The sequence below is a fragment of the Leuciscus leuciscus genome (genome assembly GCF_965113295.1).
Source record: "Leuciscus leuciscus genome assembly, chromosome: 17".
In the NCBI taxonomy this organism is placed as follows: Eukaryota; Metazoa; Chordata; class Actinopteri; order Cypriniformes; family Leuciscidae; genus Leuciscus; species Leuciscus leuciscus.
Window position 1 is genome coordinate 11,875,254 of NC_138741.1, and position 21,539 is coordinate 11,896,792.

Here is a 21,539-nt window from a genome sequence, read left to right on the forward strand (position 1 = left end):
TAATTGGTTTAACTGCAGTAATGTAACAGTCTATGGTTAAGATAAACATCGTCACTATTTTTAGTTAATTAATAATTATTGAAATAAATTGTAGATAGGACATTTGTAAAAAAAAATTTTTTTTTTTTTTTTTTTTTTTCTCCTCTGTCTGGGCCCCATCCCGCCAATCGGGCCCTAGGCACGTGCCTAGTTTGCCTTTGCGTTAATCCGGCTCTGTCAACAATCATATTATGACTATTTAAATTAAAGGAACCGTATGTAAGATTGTGGCCAAAACTGGTACTGCAATCACTTTCAAATTACTGTAGAGCGGTGTAGATCAATTTTCATAAGTACATTCAAATTTTAACAGGGAGCATTCTTAGAACTTTAGCTAACGTTTTGGCAAGGTTCTCTTAGTTCCTTCAGTAAAATTAATAGAATGTTTATTTAAACGTATCTGGTCTTTAATAATATTCTCAAAACCTTAGCAGATAAACGTTATTTATACGTTGTTCGTGGAGTATTTTTCTGAAATGTTTTAGTTGGAAACCTTTTTAAATGCTTACTCTTATTTCAGAAAGATTAAAAAAAGAAAATTTTCATAATGTGTGAAGAATGTTCACATAACCAAGAAAAAACTTTTAAAATACATTTTAAAAGCTGGTCGTTTTGTTTTAAAGTTTTATTTCTGGGAACTTAATGGGAACATTAGCAAAACGTTCTTAGAACATATTTTTGTTAGATTTTGAAATTTGAAATTTATTTGAAGGATAACCCCTTGAGATGCATCATCTCGTTTTCGAGGGGGTCCTTAAAACAAACACAAATACAGACAACAGGTTACATTGTATAACACATAATACTTCACATTCATACCAACATTTAGCTCTCCATATCTCCTCACATGCCAGCCCTCTAAGTACATTAAAACAGTAAGTATACAGTCATCACATATAACATGCAGGTTCAGTACCATTCAGTATAATGAAAATCACATGTTTGAAAGTGGGTATAATCAAAAGCAAAAACATGGGTGGTATTAGTATTTAAAGTGGCACTAAGCATTTTTTGTGCTGTAGGCTACCGTACACTCACAGTTGAAAATACGGTAATACCAGTGTATTAGAAAAGCTGTTTGATTCTACATGAGAGTGGTTTCCATTTTCTATCATGTTGAGATCACATGACCAGACCACTCACTTTATCTTGTTATCCCACTATAAAAAAAATAATATATATATATATATATATATATTAATAATAATGGGTGACAAATGTGTATTTCTACAATGGGATTACATGAAAAAAAATGATTAATGCACACTTTTAGTATATTCATATAATGCTAGCTAAGCTTCGCTTAGAGCACAGAGAGCTGATAAAAACACGAATGCCTTTTTTCGCAGTATAATCTGCTCAGTACAAAATCCTCAATCGTTCAGTTTCTTTGGCAGTTATCGTTCATCACTTAATGTATGTGTTCACTATTGTGCATTTTGAATGCTGAGAGCTTTTAAAGTCAACATAAATATCCGTTTGCAACCCCTGTGTGAATGGGACTTGAAGTTATCCATCAGGAATTAAGTGGATTGTGAAAAGTCGACCGAATGTGCAATGCTTAAATAGTTATGTGGCAAATGGTTAACGTTATTCAATAGCCTATGCCAGCAGAAAAGGAAAATTGTTTCAGGGGAACAATAAGCTATAACAATTTGATTTGAAGATTACAAAGACAAACTAAATGTTTGCACTGATGATTCATTCCACAAAACAAAGAATATGGATTAAGGTTGCACATAGGGTCCATTTTGATTTCATGTTGACTTTAAATTGAGTTTGCTGTGTCTTACACATGCACTGCCCATGGAGTAAAGGTGCCAGGATCCGCAGGAGGACACTAAAACAAACACACACACACACATGTATTTAACGGTCAACAACACTTCATTAGGCCCTATCAGAAGATATGATATCAAACATTAAACCACATCAAATTTAATTTGAAATATATTTTATATATACACTACTATTCAAAAGTTTGGTGTCCATAAGATTTAATAAGTTATGGTGTCCATAAGTCTCTTATGCTCATAAAATATTGTCACAAATTAAAATAACGGTGTTGAATATTATTTTAAAATGTGATTTGTTCCTGTGATGGAAAAGCAACATTTTCAGCATTTTTCCAGTCTTCACATGATCCTTCAGAAATCATTCTAATATGCTGATCTGCTGATCAACTTTGAAAACGGTTGCGCTTTTTGGGGAAACTGTGATACAGTTTTTTCAGTGTTCGTTGATGAATAGAAGGTTCAAAAGAACAGTATTTATTTGAGACAGAAATCTTTTGTAACTGTGTAAATGTCTGTACTGTCACTTTTGATCAATTAAATGCATCCTTTCTGAATACACATTAATTTCTGTCAAAATTTTTTATAAAATCATACTGAGCCCAAACTTTTGAACAGTAGTGTCTGACTTGATTTGAGAAGGTATATAATGAATTCATCTTCAGTCTGAAATGATCCTTGTTCAGATTTGATGCAATGTTTAATTTGCAGCTCTGTGAGCATTAAAAAGTTACTACATACCAGTTTAGTAAACTTGTCCTCACAGGCATTTCGTATCCGCTCAGGCGTGGCGGGGCTGTCCAGTCTGAAGGGTCCAGTCAGGCCAGACTCAGCCCTGGCAGCAGTGATGGCATCTTTAATGGCATAAAACACTGAGGACGCCAGAAAAAGAGGAGGCTCGCCCACAGCCTGAGCACAAGCACACAGCCTTAAAGGTTAACAGACACAAACTATGATCTTAGTGTGTGAAGTCGGTTGTTGTGGTGCGACCAACCTTTGAGGAGAAGATGGCCCTCTCGTTGGGAGCGTCTCTGAGCAGAGAGACCTTTAATTCAATTGGAATATCCCCAAATGCGGGAATCTTATACATGCCAGGTCCGCGAGTATATAGGTAACCATCAGGAGAGTAGCGTAGTTCCTCTAGCGTGAACATACCTAAACCTTGCATGAACCCGCCCTCCACCTGCACACGCAGCCATAAATCAGATAATATGCATAATGAAATGACAATTGAGTGATCTGCTTTATTCATTTTAGATGAAATACCTGTCCAATGTCCAATGCTGGATTTAAACTCTTGCCCACATCCATGACTATGGACGTATGAAGATTCTGACAGGAGAGATTTAACTTTTTAGCTTGCATCTCAAATATGTAATTTGTTATGTAGACCAGATGTCCTGTGGTCAGTAAAACTGGCATTTGAACATAATAAAGACACAATTAACATTGGCATTACCTTTTGTGTGCCAGTTAGACAATCTATCTCCACCTCTGAGACGGCCACGCCATAACAAAAGTAGTTAAATGCCCTTCCTGAATTTGTTTCAAAGTCATAACCAAGATCTGGAGTCCTATCAAATATAATCGGATTAATTATAACTGTCATTTCTATGAGGACCAACATGATTAGCACTGTAAAATGTGACAATGATCAAATTTATTAAAATGTATTAGAATTTGATGAGTTTATTAGTTGAAGAAAATATTAAGAAATCAACATACTTGTAAAATCCACTGATAGACAGGCTTACTCTGTCAAAATAGGCTGCTCTCACCTGCAATAGACAATGTCAAATATATATACACAGTATATATACATATATACATATATATTACACACATATACAAATATATATATATTATATATATACATACACACACAAACATTTACATTAAAAATTACATGAAAAAAATGTATACTGACCCAATCCTCCCAGCAGCCTTTGGGGTTTTTGTCTTTGTAAGGCTGAAGTCTTTGAAGTAAAGTCTGGCAAGCATTCTATGGGACATTACAGGTTTGCGTGGAATTACTGATTATGACAAATGTTGATTTGAATTTAATTTTTATGTTTCTTGCTCACCAAGGTAAAAAATACAGTAATACTATGAAATATTATCACAACTGAAAATAATTGCTTTGTATTTTAATATACTTTAAAATGACTGTGATTGCAAAGTTGAATTTTTAGCATCATTACTCCAGTCTTCAGTGTCACATGATCCTTCAGAAACATTTTTTTTTAATATGATTCTTTGATGAATAGAAAGTTGAAGTACGTAAAAGTTTTGACTGTTACTTATAATAATTTTAATGTAGATTTAAAAAAAAAAATCTTACTGATCCCAAACTTTTGAAAGGCAGTGCACATAAAACGAATCATAAATTTGAATTTCTGGTGCATGAGCCTTACATAGACGGCCATGCCGTTAAGGTCTGAGGAGGCAGAGGCGGCCGTAGGGCTGGTGTTGGGAACTGTGCTAGTGCTGGTCTCTGAGATGTGAATCTTTGTGCAGGGGATTCCAAGAGTTTTACTGGCCACCTGCACAAAACAAAGATTAATATAAAAAGCTCTGATCAACATTATATATATATATATATATATATAGTGTGTGTGTGTGTGTGTGTGTGTGTGTGTGTGTGTGTGTGTGTGTGTGTGTGTATTACCTGGACCATTTTAGTATGCAGGCCCTGCCCCATCTCTGTTCCACCATGAGTTAGTAGAACCGAACCATCTGAATACACAAGTACTAATGCTCCTGCCTGAATCAGAAATGTACATCACAAACTTATATACCCAATCACCTCTTTCTAAGAATTATTTAGAGCCTGAGAGGAAGAGGACTGACCTGGTTGAGGAAGGCAGCAGTGAAGCTGATACCAAACTTGGTGGGAATGATGGACAACCCTCTCTTGGTCCAACGGTGCTGCCTGGAATGAAAGGATTACAGCAGTTCTTACCCAACAAGCTTTGCAGTACCTGAACTAAACATATTTACAGTAACATCCAAATAAAATCCCTTCATAAAAATGACATCATTTGCTGCTCTGTGTCAGTTTAGTATTATTACTATACTGTAATAATATTTAAAAAAAAAATGTTTTCTAGTTTTCATTTTAGTTTTAGTAATTTTTACAAGTGCTTTTTGTCATTATTAGTTTTTTCATAATTCTATTTAGCTTTAATTGATTTTTATTTCAGTTTTATTTCTTCAACTCAAACTTATTCATTTCAGTTAGATGCCAACACATTCCTATCATTCTTTTAATTTTGTTAAGTTTGTCATCTAATATTACAGTAGTTTTATTTGAGCTTTATTTCAAGTAACGAACATGATCTTACTTTTTTTAAATGTATTTTAGCTTTAGTTAATAACTCTGACGCTGCTCTATTGACACTGAAGTGTATTGAATATGATAGAGAAAATAAAACATCAAAATGTATTTAATTGTTTATCTTTTATTAGTTATTTATAGATGATATTATTATACATTTTACATCATAATTTGTATTATTTGTAAATTTTGAGTTTATATATTTTTTTTACTATTTATTTACATTTTTATTAATTTATTTTTTATCTTATAATGTCAGAAAGGCACCAAAAACTGTTTAATTTAATTTCCACTACACTTATCTAAAAATATCAAAGAAAACATGTCTCGTTAAACATCACAAACTCTCAGCTTAATATATATGAGTATTTCAGACCTGTTGTATTGTTCCACCGCATCCTTGCGCTTGTTGAAGTCTGAGATCTGCATGCACTCCTCCCAGCACTGATTAATGGTAAACTGGTCCAGACATTGATTAAAGGGCGTGATATCTCCCTCCTTGTACATGTTCAACTTCCTCACCTGGAATTAGTAAAGGATCCTGTTACAAGTGATCTGTGTGGACTATGAGAGAGAGAGAGAATTGCAGTATGAACCTCTTCTGCCGGCAGACCACAGCTCAGAGCCACATCACTCATCCAGCTCTCTGCGATCATCATGCCCTGCGGCCCACCGAAGCCTCTGAACGCAGAGTTAGACGGCAGGTTGGTTTTACACATGTAGCCTGTGCCACGAATGTTAGGAATGTTGTAGGAGTTTTCCATGTGGAACAGTGCCCTCTCCATGATCTGTGGATTGAGACACAATTTTAGGCTTGGAGGGTAAGAATTTCTTGTAATGTGTCTCGTTGACCACCAGGGGGAACAGATGTTCAAAACTTTGGGATGCCTACTCACTGACAATGACAGGTCCTGTGAATTGCCTGCATTGCTGTAGAACGTCACATCAAGTGCCATCACCTTTCCACTGTTCATGTATCCAACCTAGACATGTGATTACAGAGAGATCGTGTCTGAGAAAAGTCTAACAAGGACAAGGACAATATTTGGCTAATTTGCAACATTTCTCACCTTGTAACGACCAAAGAATGGATGCCGACCCCCTGTGACCAGCATGTCCTCATCGCGATCTAACATGCAGCGAACCGGTCGCTTGACCCTGGAAGAAAAAGACAAAAAAAAATCTTCAACTTCCACAATGTGACATATAGCCTCCCTTTATATGTACTCGACGTACTCGTTACATCATTCCGATGTACTCGTTACATCATAAGAAGAATGGCATCTACGCTAATGTTAGTCTTTCCGTTTATTCCGAGGTTTACTGAAGTTAGCCGGACCCGGGCCGTATCCAGATCAGACGGTGGACCTGCGCCTGGACACGACCACAACGCATCCCTGAGGAGCCAGCCTCATCAGCCCTGTGAAGGCCTCATGGACACCTCAAGAAACCCGTCTCCATACCGGCGTGATGACTCCGACCTCCAACCAGATGGAACTGGATAAATATTGTGAATGTTCTGATCCAATCTGACTTCTGACTTGTAATGCTGCCTGAATCATAATCATACACTGTTCGTTTGTTGGCCAGAGGTGAACTGGCCCCCGACTGAGCCTGGTTTCTCCCAAGGTTTGTTTTCTCTATTCTGTCACTGATGGAGTTTTGGTTCCTTGCCACTGTTGGCTTGGCTTTTGGCTTGCTTAGTTGGGGACATTTAATATTCAACAATATTATTGATCTGCCTTACATAAGGTGGACGATGACGAAATTTTCTTCTAGAAACAAACTTTGTTGTATTATTGTTATATTGAGTTTTCATACGTATGCGCGGCAACAGCAACCACTGTGGAGAGAATGGTGCTCCGACTCTCTTTCCCTCCAAATCCTCCTCCCATCCTCTTTACACGACACACGATCCGGTTGGCAGGCACTCCTAGAGCTTTAGCCACAAGGGCCTGAGCCAAACACAGCAAATCATTTCCATAAGGACAGTACAATGAACATTATATTTTGCAACATTAATAATCCAGTCACATTTTTGTTGACATTTTGTTTTGATCTATCTATCTATCTATCTATCTATCTATCTATCTATCTATCTATCTATCTATCTATCTATCTATCTATCTATCTATCTATCTATCTATCTATCTATCTATCTATCTATCTATCTATCTATCTATCTATCTATCTATCTATCTATCTATCTATCTATCTATCTGTCTGTCTGTCTGTCTGTCTGTCTGTCTACTGTATCTGCTTGTCTGTCTGTCTGTCTATCTACTGCATCTGCTTGTCTGTCTGTCTGTCTGTCTATCTATCTATCTATCTATCTATCTATCTATCTGTTTATCTATCTATCTATCTATCTATCTATCTATCTATCTATCTATCTATCTATCTATCTATCTATCTATCTATCTATCTATCTATCGATCTATCTGTCTGTCTGTCTGTCTGTCTACTGTATCTGCTTGTCTGTCTGTCTGTCTATCTACTGTATCTGCTTGTCTGTCTGTCTGTCTGTCTGTCTATCTATCTATCTATCTGTTTATCTATTTAATTAACTGTCAGTCTGTCTTGTCTATCTATCTAATTATCTGCTTGTCTGTATGTCTGTCTGTGTGTGTCTGTCTGTCTGTCTGTCTATCTATCTGTTTATCTATTTAATTAACTGTCTGTCTGTCTTGTCTATCTATCTATCTAATTATCTGCTTGTCTCTCTATCCATCCATCCATCTATTATTTATTATTTAACTAAGTTTTTTATGATTATTATTAAACTATAACAATATAAATAATTATAATTATAATTAAATAATTATATTATTTATTAATTATTTGTATATGACTTATTATTAGATAAAATGTACATTAATCAAATATTATTGTTTATTCATTTCAATTATTTTTTTTTATAAAAAACTTTCAGACAATATTTTGTCAAGCTACCATCACCATTTTTATGTCTTATGCCATCATATAAATTCAGTTTGGATTGAGAATGTCATTTAGATTGAGAATCCCCTACAGAAAGTATTTTTTTTTATATGTTTACTTGAGTCTTGGAGGGCGCCTGTGTGGAAACAAACAGCTCCATTTCTCCATCCTCTCCACGAGGGACAGCCAGCGTGCAATTAGTCTCCAGATAAAAGTGTTCCTGTCCTCCAATGTGCATCTCACCTGCAGAATCACATATTTGGAGTCAGCTCATCAAATTAAAGAGAAACATGACCACAGAATTTGTGCACATTTATAATCAGGTACAGACTTCCTGTTTCATTAATAAACATATGCTTTTAAATAATATGACTCTTTTATTAGACACTTTCTTTATTCAGAAAGAGGCTTGATGCAGTGTATCACAACCTATGTTTCCATCCAAAGTTGTGAATGCGCAAATATTGGAATATTGCATAAAACATTAGTGAATAAAGCATCGTTTCCAACTTTTTTCTTCCTTGGAAATTAGTCCAAAATATCTGTAATAAAACGGAAGTTGCTGCAATCAAGGACGCCTTTGACTCTTTTTTCCTACATCATAAAGGAGTTGTCGTGTTATTTTGTGTTTTGGAACATGTGAGGCGTTTCTGGCTGGGAATTAAACCAAATTATTTTGATGACAGACTTTGGCTCAGGCATTTCAGAAGAAATAAAACTACATTCGAGATGCTGTGATGTGATTAGTGTGCTGGTTAGTCCAGATATCCAATCACATCCACTGTTGAACAAAAAAAACGACAAAAAAATTTGCATTAAAAATAGAAAAAATATTATCAAAATGAAATGGAATAAGCTCTGGACCAAAAAAAAAAAAAAAAGTTAAATTTTTAGGGCTTTGGGTTATTTTGACCCGTGAGGAACTCTTTTGTTACAAGTACAGGAGAATTAGGGTTAAATAGAAACATGGTTATACCATTCAGTGTGTGATCAGAGTCTTTGAATCCTTGCGCAAGATCTCCTCTCTCTATACTTCTCACCGGCTGATAGAAGGACTTGTTGGTAATAGCATCCTGTTTGAAAGAGTGAACGCAAACATGTTAGCAAACCAGTCAAGCTTATCTTTATGCGCTGTGTGTAAAAAAACATTTACAACCTTGAAAAATCCTGTTATGTAATGATGACAGCAGGAGAAGTGCTAAGTAATGGTGAGAGGTCAGATCACATAACCAAATGTTTTGCAATAATATTGTAGATCAGTGGTACTGGGTCGAAAACCAGAAGTGAGTTGCAAGTCTGTAGCCATTATCAGAATTGAATTTTAAACATTTACTTTTGTTCAATATGCAACTTTAAAGTGATAGTTTGCCCAAAAATGAAAATTAGCCCATGAATTACTGATGATTTACAATGATTTACAATACACCTCCTAGGTGTATATGACAGTCTTCTTTCAGACGAATACAACTGATGTTATATAAAAAAAAATCCTGGCTCTTCCCAGCTTTATAATGGCAGGGAATGGCTGTTTCTGTTTTAAAGTCCATAAAAGTGCATCCATCCATCATAAAAGTGCTCCACACGGCTTATAATAAAGGCCTTCTGAAGCGAAGCGATGCGTTTGTGTAAGAAAAATATTCATATTTAACATATTTAAAATTCTAGCTTCCAGCCAAATGGCCATACGCAGTCTACTTACACCTAATGTGAAACTTACGAAACTTGTGACGTCAGAAGTAGCGTAGTGCGTCATGGTGTAGCGTAAATATCAGAAGTACGTCGCATTACTCCAATAAGTTACGCTTAGACTTAAGTCGAATCCGTATGTTCGTTTGGCCGGAAGCTAGTTATTTTACTTTATAAAGTTTTAAATCTGAATATTTTTCTTACACAAACGCATCACTTTGTTTCAGAAGGCCTTTATTAACCCCCTGGACGCGTGTGGAGCACTTTTATGATGAATGGATGCACTTTTATGGACTTTAAAACAGAAACAGCCATTCACTGCCATTAAAAAGCTTGGAAGAGCCAGGATTTTTTTAAAATATAACTCTGATTGTATTCGTCTAAAAGAAGAATGTCATATACACCGAGGATGAGTAAATCATGGGCTAATTTTAATTTTTGGGTGAACTATCCCTTTAAGTCACCACTTTAAGTCTACTATGTCTATGTGCGCACATAAATACAAACCTGAATAGTGACAATCACAGGCTCCAGTTCCTCATAGCTGATCTTCACAGCTTTGGCTGCTCTCTGAGCATGAGCCTGTGTGTCTGCCACAATGGCCCCCACTATATGTCCAACACATGTGACCTAGTATGAAAGATCAATGTGGGGAAGAAAACCATGAACTCTTCATGAATGAATAATAGTGACAAATAATTTGTAAGACGTATCAAACACACACTAACTATAAAAAGTTTGAGGCAGGTATGATTTTTTTAAATGTTTTAAGACAGAAAGCTATGCTCATCAAGGCTGCATTTATTTGATAAAATAAAAATGTACAAAAAAAAGCATTTCAGCATTATTACTCATTACAGTCTTCAGAAATCATTCTAATATTGCTGATTTGCTGCTCAAGAAACATTGCTGCTTAATATTTTTGTGGAAACCGTGATACCTCTATATAGAAACGTCAAAAGAAGTTATTTGAAATAGAAATGTGTTTAAAAAGTCTTTCCTTTCACTTCTGATCAATTTAATGTGTCCTTATAAAAAGTAAAACTAGTAAAACTAACAACTTTAGTTTTTCACTATAAGCCAAAGGTCTTTGCTGCAAATGTCTGGCATTTTATTACTGTACCACGTCCAAGATGCTTAACCATTAAAGAACACGTCAAAGTGTAACTGCAAATATAAGTGATCATGCCGTTAAAATATGCTTGATCATACAGTCTGAAATCAAATGAGATGCATGTGAGAAACATTTTGCACGCGGATCCATCTACTATATTGTATGTCTGTCACATGTGCATGACGTCATTTGCTACAACTTCCGAATGATACACTGGGAAATGTAAAAGCCATTGTCCTATGGTGGCCTAATCCCTGATTTACTCTGCATCATAACTAACAACAGACTTCTATATAAGAGGCAAACAATACGTCTCTCATTAGAAATATTGCACAGAAAATGCACTAAAATATAGATTAATCCACCTTCTCATCTGCAAAAACGGTCTCGTCATAGAAGACAGGTCCTGTCATGTTACTTCCAGGAATGTCTTTGGCAGAGATAAATGCAACCACTCCAGGAACCGCTATTGCATCAGAGGTGTCAATTGACCTACAAGAAAATCAGGTACACATGTAGTTAACAATATTGGATAAACATTGTCTCAGATGACAAACAATCTAGTTCAGAACTGAACCTTTTTATGACATGAGGTTCATAAAAACAACGTAGGCTCTCTTAAACATAATCACTGCGCATGTGATAAGTCATATAGATGGTTTTAACCCAATCATTCCAAAACATGACGTGTTTACTTTTTCAACTAACTTTATGAGGGCATGAGCTTTAGTGCTTGTGACCAAAGTCAAATGGAGCTCATTTTCATAACAGGGTATGTCGTCACAGTAGACCGCTTCTCCAGTGGCTTGCTTAAGAGCGGAGAGGTGCATGATCGGCTGCCCCACTATATCACCACTATTAAGGCCAGGGGGAACTGCCTGCAAACAAAGAAATAAAGTTAAGCAATCTGCCAAAACAATACACAGATAAAGCAAAGCTTTATTTATATGTACCTGGTAGAGCTGTACACTGGATGGTGAGTCCAACTGGAAGAGCTCAGTAGCAGTGGCGTACTCAGGCCGGATGTCTTCCACATTCACACCCTGTGGAGACACAGATTACAATTAAAGTCACCGTGAAATCAAAATCGACAATTCTTGGTTTTTATGGAATATTAGCCTACAGAATTTATTATAAATGATTTATCTGTGCACATCATTATTATTATTTTTAATTCATGTGCCTATTCTATTCTCCTATTCTTTAATCAAAATAACTTCCCCTCCCTCTTGCAGCTTCTTAAATAACCGCAAAGGGTTGTGAGAACATCAGATCCGTGTCATTTGCGTCAGCTCTTAAAGTGACAGCAGCCTAATATTCCTGCTGCTGTCTGTCATTAATGTTAATCAAACAACAAAAGACAAAAATAAAATAACTCACAGCTCTTGACTGATTCACTTTTGTAGCTTTAATAAGGATTAATATATATATAATTGTTGGCACAGCAGGTAAAAATCTGATTCAATTAAAAATTGTTATATATTTTAAAGCATATTAAATGTTAAAATGAAGGCTCTCACTCATACTGTAATGTTGAATGGCTTTAATTACTCATTTCATCCACAGAAATTGAGAAAAATCTATTTCATCAGTAGCTTTATTGGTATCTGTGATACTGGCCTTCATTCATATTCAGTAAAGAGATGCCATTAGGTAAACATTTAAAATATGCCATCTTTATGTTGTTTCTACATTTCAATATGAAATTATACAAAAAATATAATTATAATTAACATTTGAATGTGAGATTAATTTGTTGTTGTTGTTTTTTTGTCGATTGACAGCACTAATTTGAATTTAAATTACTGATTTATTTAGTAATTTATTAAAATTACATCGGAGCCAATAGCCTTGTGGGCAGCGCTCCGACTTATATACAGTAATGTATGACCCGAGTTTGTTTCCGGGCTTGGGGTCCTTTGCCAATCATATTCCCCTCTCTCCACCTGTCTGATCTCTACACTGTCCTATCCAATGAAGGCATAAAAAGGCCCAAAATATAACTTTAAATTACTTCTGTTTTGGAATTTGTCAAACACTTGAATGTGTAAGTGTACAAAAAACAAACAAACAAACAAACAAAAAAACCTCCATCTGCAGGTTCAGAGCCAGTTTGTGCTGAACAGTGAGGAAGAACTTGTAGAAGAGGCTGATAGTCAGTGTGCGCCTGTATGTCACCATCCCACCAGGAGCTGAGGGAGACAGACTCATCTCTTCAGCCAATGAGGTGCAGGCTTCCTCTAGAAGCTCCTCGTTCCATTGCCTGCAATAAAATAACAATTCTGTGAAACTGATGCAGTCATTCTGCTCATGATTCAGGAATGAGGCTGACTGTCGGAAAATAATTGTAAAAAATTGCCGGCCATCATCTTCTACCTGTTGAGCAACTTGTCGCATGTGGCCGTGGCAAGGACAGTCACAGCGGCCATTCCTCCATAGCTTATCCGGATACTCTCCACTATATTGGATTGCTCCTTGAAGAATACATTCATCCCGCATGTGACAATGGAGATGTCATCCTCCTTGCGAGGGGACTGTTTGAAGGCTGAGAAGTACTGGCCCTAAAAATCAATTGAAAGAATGACTGATTAATCACACTGAGATACCGACATCAATATCAATGTCTTTCCAAACCAGTATAACTTTCTCTTTTTTCAGCTGAACACAAAAGCAGAAGAGTTAAAGAAAAAACAAGAATTATGGAAAGATTCTAAACGTAAATGGCTTTCCTCACACAAAGCCCTAGGATGACTTCAGAAAACTTCCAATATAGCAAACAAGTCATATGGACCAATTTTGGAGCTCGACAGTCCAGATCACCATTCATTTTCATTATATGTGAAAGAGTAGCCATGATTCTTCAAAATCTCTTTTGTATTCCACAGAGGATAGAACATCATATGGGTTTGGAACAACATTAGGGTGAGTAATAGATGACAAAATGATCATACTTTCAATTAAAACATTTATTTTGAAAAGAATCTGCAGACCTTTTTTGTGTATGGAATCACAATGGACAACAGAATCTCCTCTGGCTTCAAAACGGTCTTCCTATAACCAGGAAAGAACTTGTCATCCATTTCAAGAACACGTTTCTCCCCTTAAAACATCAGAAAAAGATTTTTGTAGAATTTTTAAAACATACATTAAAAGTTAAATTCATACAAAAATGTATTTTTGCTATCATAAATCATATCATATCATGTCAAGAAAACATACAAGGTCAACACCCTACAGTACATGTTACTCATAAACTAGACTGTACTGTGAAAGTCCTATTTAGCTTCCAGAATCCTTAACCCCTGCCCTATGTACCACAATCATTCAATCGGATGCCAAACACTGTGAAACTGTACATTTTTGACAGTATCTCTAATTTCCTATAGAATTGCAATTGAACTACAGTAATTACCACCATAACATTCAGACTCCAGCCGGAATGCCTGTAAAATGTGTGGAATAGAATATTTCCCTAGACTGGCTCTGAATGTTTTCTCTGTTCTCTGTATTCTGTATCAGATCTAGAACTTTTACAACCTTTGATCCTCGATCAGGGGGTGGGGGTGTGTGCTGTACCTTTGGCCATCACCGTGAGTTTGCAGCCAGCAGCCATAAACACAGGGTTGAGGTCTGAAATGGGACTCGCTGTCATAATATTGCCACCAACAGCCTGAAAGCATTAAAATGATATTTAAGTAACTGAAATGAATCAGTGATAACTTTAAATCACAGGTTGGATGATTAAAGCATGATTCATCAACCATGTGAATCATTTATGTTTTATTGTTCAAGTTAGGCATTTCATTAAGTTAAACAGTCATTAAGTAACTTACATAAAACACCTTGTCAACACTTTGTTTTGATGGTCCCCTTTAGACATTCTGTTGCCTTTAAGTAACATTGCACCTATATGTCAACTTACTCTCATTAGAGTAGTAGCAGAGTACCAGTAGACTGTATGCTTAATATCTGCACACTTTATTTACACTTTATTTTGATGGTTCCCGAACAGACATTCTACTGACTATAAGTAACTTTGCAAGTACATTTCACCTTATTCTACTAACCCTAACCCCACCCCTGACAGTCAACTAATAATCAAGTAATACTCTAATCAGTTATTTGATAAGAAGGTGCAATGTTACTTACAGTCAACATCAAAATAAAGTGTAACCAATGCTGTGTCACATTTTGTTTTCAGGAGCATGACATACCGCAACATTTCGGATCTGCTGTCCTGCAAACCAGCGCAACTGTTCAAGAACAGCCTTAAAGATCTCCGTCTGTTGAGCGGGCAGCTTCTTCACCGCTGCATGCAACACATCCCCCAACACAGTCAACGTCACTGATGCGCCAACCTGGATGCCTGTGAACCACATGCTTGTTACAGCCGAGATTAACCGTCAACTATCAATTAACCTAAGCAGTGAAATGCCACTGAAAGACTAGACTGAAGACAGATGAATGCACATACAGTTCTGACTCTATAATGTCTTATATGTCTCATAATGTATTGTATTGACAAATAATATTTGCTTCAAATTATCGAACAACATATATTGACAGCATCCCATTAGGTATATGACTCTTACCATCCTGAGTGTGTTGGATGATGTTCAGTTCTGGGATGTAAGCTGGTGCCAGAATCACAGGGTAAAGAAGGTTTTTGAACTTCATCTCAATGCCTAGAACAGAGACTCAAAACAATTAAAAACTTGATCCCATAATGTTTTGCATTGAGTTCTTTAAGTACTGCACAAAGAAATAATGTGTGTATTTTTGCCTTGCCTTGCGGTTGAGTGAATAATTAAGTCACTCAAGAAATTAAGAAATTGTTTTATTCCTGAATGAATCAACATTTTGAACAAAACAGTGAATGATTAAATGACTCCCTGTTAAATACAGTCACTTGTCGCCACCTACTGGCATAACAATGTAACATGCAGAAAGAATGGTTTCTGGACATATTTCTGGTGAGATTTTGAAGCACGCATCTGATGGACACTTGTAGGTCACGTGCCAATGATAACATGACGAATGTAGTACATCCAGATTACATTCATACTATTAGAAAATCAAATTCAAGGACCGGAACTAACTGTATAATTTACACTATTTTCATGTTATTAATATTCTTAATGTATGTGGGCCTCACCAACTTCTGTGTTCCCAACCACTAGTTTAGCGTTTGGATAGGTCGCCTTCAGCTCCAGGAGTTCCTTGAGGGAGCTGGGTTGAATCCAAGACACTCTTTCCCCTATAAACCTCAGCTCTCTTTGGGGCTGTTTACTCAGACTCTGTAGAGCACAAATATATCTTAAACTGTTGATGCATCCATTTAATGCAGTAATCAGCCATTTTACTATGATGGTCATTCAAGCTTATTTTATACACACCATGAGCTCAGGCGGGAAAATTATCTCTTGTGTCGGGTCCAGTGGCATAAACTCTGATTGGTCATACAATTTTTTATCTGAAAGTGTTGAATTGTCCTAAAAATAGAGAAAGAAATGTAAAAAAAATATTTGTGAAAGTACAAACGGGCAACTGGCGCCACTCAGATCCCTAACAGAGTTATATATATACCTTGCAGAGGAAAAGTCCTTAGATAACATTTAGCACTGATAGGCTGTACTGTGATGATTGTGAAACAGTGATCTTGAAGTGTCTGTTTGTTTCACGGTTGTAGATTTGACCTCACATGCTTATGAGTGTAAGTTCAAACATGTGACTGGTTTCTTATGAGAATGCAATGGCTGCCATGTCATTGATTTCATATCCAACTATGCTATATGTTTATCATAAATGGAAAGAGTTAAGGACAAAAACGTGCTTGTGCTCAGAGAAAATAGAGCATAGTGTCTGGATGTCTGTTCTACTCACATTGACATGCTCTTGTGTGTATCCATTAGTCATACAGCAGCCATTCGTTTGTCCTTTCCCACCACAACATCCCCCATCCTGAAATTAAAAGAGGCAGATATTAAACAAAAGATATTGCCTATGGTAATTCTGATTATTTTACAGAAATATTCCTTATATCAGCTCAGACTACCTGGAAATATTAATCTTGTACTTGAAATGTACCAATATGATGGTAGCCATTGACTTGGTACCCAAGTCAATGGCTACCATCAACTGTTTGGTTTTCCAACATTCTTCAAAATATCTTATTTTGTGTTCAACAGAAGAAACAAACTCATTCAGGTTTGGAAAAACTTGAGGGTGAGTAGATTATGACAGAATGTTCATTTTTGGGTGAATTATCCCTTTAAGCACTTTTTAGCTGCACTTTGGGGCAAATTATCATTTGGATATACGTCAAAATAGATCGTTCTTACACAAAAAAAAAGTACAATCAATATGGATGTTTAAGTCATATCAACTTAAATTACATTAAACTGACTGAAAAATGTGTTGAATCTTGTACAATTTAAAATATATATATATGTTGATGAGTTAAAGCAATGTAAACACATACGTCGTCATAACTTATTGATCATATAATTTTTTAGTGTACACCCATAAACTCCCACTTACTCTCACAAACTATTATATATATAATTTTACCTTCGTGAATGTCCTGTAGCCTTCCAGAATAGGCCGGTACCCAGTACAGCGACATAAATTGCCTGTGTGCAACCAATTTTAAAAACAAAAAGATTTATTTAAAAAAATATATTACCTTAAGGGATAAAAGTTAACAAAATGCAGACGTTATGACTATTAATATACCTTGAAAGGCCTCCTGAATGTCATGCATGGTGGGTTGTGGGTTGTTTCTTAAAAGAGCGTACATAGACATCACAATTCCTGGCGTGCAGAACCCACACTGTGACCCATGAGTCTTTGCAATTCGCTCCTGGATGAAAAGATTATTGTTGTCAGAGATACTACACCACAAGCGAGCAGGACAGCAATATATCAGGTTATGCAGATAATGTTGAAACTGTAATGAATGGAGGAAGGAAAAGTGGTTATAATGTTATGTAATCTGACATTCTTCTCTCATTATTATCTGAGAAAATAAGATAAAATTGAGACCTGTACAGGATGGACTTTGCTTGCCACACTGCCGATGCCCTCCACGGTTGTTATTGCACAGTGATGCACAGAGCATAGAGGAGCCAAACATGCATTAACCGCATAGTGACTTAAAGAGTGTCATTAAGGTCTTAACTCTGGCATAAGTTTCAGAATCCTTTAACAATTATGTTGAAATTGTCAACAGTTATCACCATGAATCTGTTACAGATTCCAACTTATTGCAAGATGGGAGTTGTGACAGATTTTTGAACTAATAATAATTCTAACATCTAAACTTACTTCTCTTTTCTAAACTTTTACTTCTCTCATTTTACTCTGAAACATGTTTGTGTCGATGGAACATTCTGAGATGCTGATCAGACCATATCTCACGACATATTGAGTAATCAACTGAACTTTTTTTTATGATTTGAGATCCAAGTTTGCTCCTTCCTAGTAACAGAAGGGTTTGCATATGAAGAACCAATCAAACTGTAGGGAAATTATGAAATGTATCATGTAATTTTTGCCATTCTCCTATTCTATAAAAACTGTTGTATTATTTTTGCTGGTGGGATTCTCTCTGATATTTGTCTGAGATCCTCCGGCCGTTATTAAAGCACATTCAAAGGCATTATCTGGATCTGTAATGCTGCGCAGCAAGTTAGTTAGAGGAACAAGCTATTTAGCGAAACACTAGAGATCTTTCTATTCCCAAGTGATAGTGTGGAGCGGGTTAAGAACACTAGACCTTATTCCCAAGTGATAGTATTCGACGTCGTTCGACTCTTTGTGAGACTCTTAGGCGGGATTAGAATTCGGCCAGGTAACTATAATTCTTAGGCATTTTATGGGGTCAGAATAGCTACACTTAGGTCGTCAACCCGAGCGGTCAGAGGTGAACTCAACTGAGTATAATATTTTCAGGTGTCAGGGACACTCGGTTCAACTTAAGTCAGGTGCATAGGGGAACAATCTACCACAGAGAACATAAAAAGATACATAATCCGGTTTTGATGTGGATGATATTTGGACACCATTACAGTGCAGGCTCCACAACCTCCTTCAGCACATCCCAGTTTGGTTCCTGTCAGACCCACTGCAAGCATCAACACTAAGGAAAACAGTCACACTGAAAAAACAACAGTCTTACAAAATCAGTGTAGGCCTAAATGAGTAATACAAAATTACTACAATGTACAAAATGTTGGTAATGTACAATTTCAAGGTCAATAAGATGGCAATCTCTTTAGTCCAAAATGACTTATTTGGATCAATAAATCTCACTTGTATCAGTAGTGGTGTAATGTAAATGATTGATGAAGTTAACAAAAATTAACCAATGGTTAATGCTGAAAAAATGCTGTTACAGATAATTTCTACACTGTAAAAACGTATGATCCATAAATTATGACAACATTTGTTTTAAAATTGCTTAAATAGGCTAAATAAGTCATTTTCAACTTTTTTATGTTATACAAGATTAATTTTTTTAAAGTCAGTTAAATACAATTTAAGTTGAAATGACTTAAACATTCAAGTTGCTTGTACTTAAAATGTAAAAAAAAAAAAAACAGCAACTTCATTTATTTTTTTACAGTGTACCTGGTTTGACTCTTACTGAGTACTTTTGTTGGTGTAAAATCTAATTGATTCATATTCTGTAATATTAATCAAATTTAGGAGTTTTTATTAAAATGCAGGGGGGATTAAAACAACAAAATTCTCCACAACTGTTAATTTATTAAATTTCTCTCAAAAAGTTCTATCATTGAAGTATTTTATACAATCATACTGTATAGAAATAAGAATAAGGGACAGGCTTGATCACATATAGAAACAAATCAGCACTTTTCATGCGCAAAGACAACAAAATGAAAGTGATGCAATGAAGTAAACCGACCGACAGTGACGTGAGCAAACCTCATGAATAGTCAAAGGGACCCTATCCCAAGCAGGTAGCAAACAATTCAGTTTAACCAAAAACATAACTCCAGAAGACATAAATATGCTGGGGTTATGGTCTAATAATGTAAAAAACAAAACAAAAAAACAAAAAAACATTTAGAGGACAAAAAGCTTTCAGTTTCAACACACAGAGACTGTTACGCAGAGCAAAAGATCAAAAGGATACAGCTTCTCCTTAGATATGTCAAGAGGGTTATCTCAGGCTCTGCATTCTTCTCAGTGATCTGCACAGAATTAATTATGGAAAACACATGTTTGGCCGTACTGGCTAACAACTTTAACCCAGGGGAAAAAGCAGAAGCAAAAAAGTTGAAACACGTAGTGAAACACATAAAACAATGTAGCCTAATTATTAAATTCTCAAATTACCTTTTTTCCATTAACGAAGAAAACGAGGTCATCCCCTGAAGAATGTAATGTATTCTTAATCTCGTCCGCTGTTATCGACATTTTAATTCCCAGTGTTTCCCCCAGTATCCTGAGACCAAATCCGTGAGATGAGCGCTGCTGTCACTGTTATAAGTGAGCTGACGAACTATGAGCGCTGCGTCACTTGACCAGATTCTTATCGATACATGATTCTCATGTATGGAGAATCACATTTGGGAAGGTTGGTTAAAAGATTAAAACAATAAAAACATTTTTGTTTCAGCTCACAAGTAGTCAAGAGAATTGATTACTTTACGTTTAATTTTTTAAACCTTGATACGTTTAATTTTTCTGTCTGCAATTGTGTAACACTTTTTAACACTTTATGAACTTTCTAAAGTAATAACATAAATTATACTTAATTACAAGCAAAGCAAGTAACCATAAACACATATATATATAACATATACACACACATACTTATATATATATATAAATATATATATATATATACACACACAAACAGTGGGTACGGAAAGTATTCAGACCCCCTTCAATTTTTCACTCTTTGTTATATTGCAGCCATTTGCTAAAATCATTTAAGTTAATTTTTTTCCTCATTATTGTACACACAGCACCCCATATTGACAGAAAAACACAGAATTGTTGACATTTTTGCACATTTATTAAAAAACAAAAACTGAAATAATCACATGGTCCTAAGTATTCAGACCCTTTGCTCAGTATTTAGTAGAAGCACCCTTTTGATCTAATACAGCCATGAGTCTTTTTGGGAAAGATGCAACAAGTTTTTCACACCTGGATTTGGATATCCTCTGCCATTCCTCCTTGCAGATCCTCTCCAGTTCTGTCAGGTTGGATGGTAAACGTTGGTGGACAGCCATTTTCAGGTCTCTCCAGAGATGCTCAATTGGGTTTAAGTCTGGGCTCTGGCTGGGCCATTCAAGAACAGACACAGAGTTGTTGTGAAGCCACTCCTTCGTTATTTTAGCTGTGTGCTTAGGGTCATTGTCTTGTTGGAAGGTGAACCTTCGGCCCAGTCTGAGGTCCAGAGCACTCTGGAGAAGGTTTTCGTCCAGGATATCCCTGTACTTGGCCGCATTCATCTTTCCCTCGATTGCAACCAGTCGTCCTGTCCCTGCAGCTGAAAGACACCCCCACAGCATGATGCTGCCACCACCATGCTTCACTGTTGAGACTGTATTGGACAGGTGATGGGCAGTGCCTGGTTTTCTCCACACATACC

At 36.1% G+C, this 21,539-nt stretch overlaps 1 protein-coding gene across 1 annotated transcript; it reads right to left on the reverse strand.

Moving 5' to 3' along the window:
- Window positions 1-649: 649 nt before the first annotated feature.
- On the reverse strand, window positions 650-20,432 carry xdh (xanthine dehydrogenase). Its single transcript, XM_082143200.1, has 36 exons — window positions 20,273-20,432; window positions 20,070-20,127; window positions 18,938-19,034; window positions 17,954-18,062; window positions 17,645-17,771; window positions 17,480-17,541; window positions 16,793-16,870; window positions 16,306-16,401; window positions 16,065-16,206; window positions 15,502-15,594; window positions 15,124-15,275; window positions 14,486-14,579; window positions 13,900-14,009; window positions 13,286-13,470; window positions 12,998-13,172; window positions 11,863-11,952; window positions 11,618-11,787; window positions 11,275-11,401; window positions 10,303-10,425; window positions 9,086-9,182; window positions 8,228-8,352; window positions 6,991-7,124; window positions 6,240-6,327; window positions 6,066-6,152; window positions 5,766-5,957; window positions 5,546-5,691; window positions 4,683-4,764; window positions 4,501-4,596; window positions 4,247-4,375; window positions 3,760-3,834; window positions 3,558-3,610; window positions 3,292-3,406; window positions 3,099-3,164; window positions 2,827-3,015; window positions 2,574-2,741; window positions 650-1,879 (listed from the first exon to the last, which is right to left on the reverse strand). The coding sequence occupies exons 1-36, from the start codon at window positions 20,351-20,353 to the stop codon at window positions 1,829-1,831; spliced, it is 4,062 nt and encodes a 1,353-aa protein (XP_081999326.1). The 5' UTR covers window positions 20,354-20,432; the 3' UTR covers window positions 650-1,828.
- Between the last annotated feature and the right edge of the window lie 1,107 nt (window positions 20,433-21,539).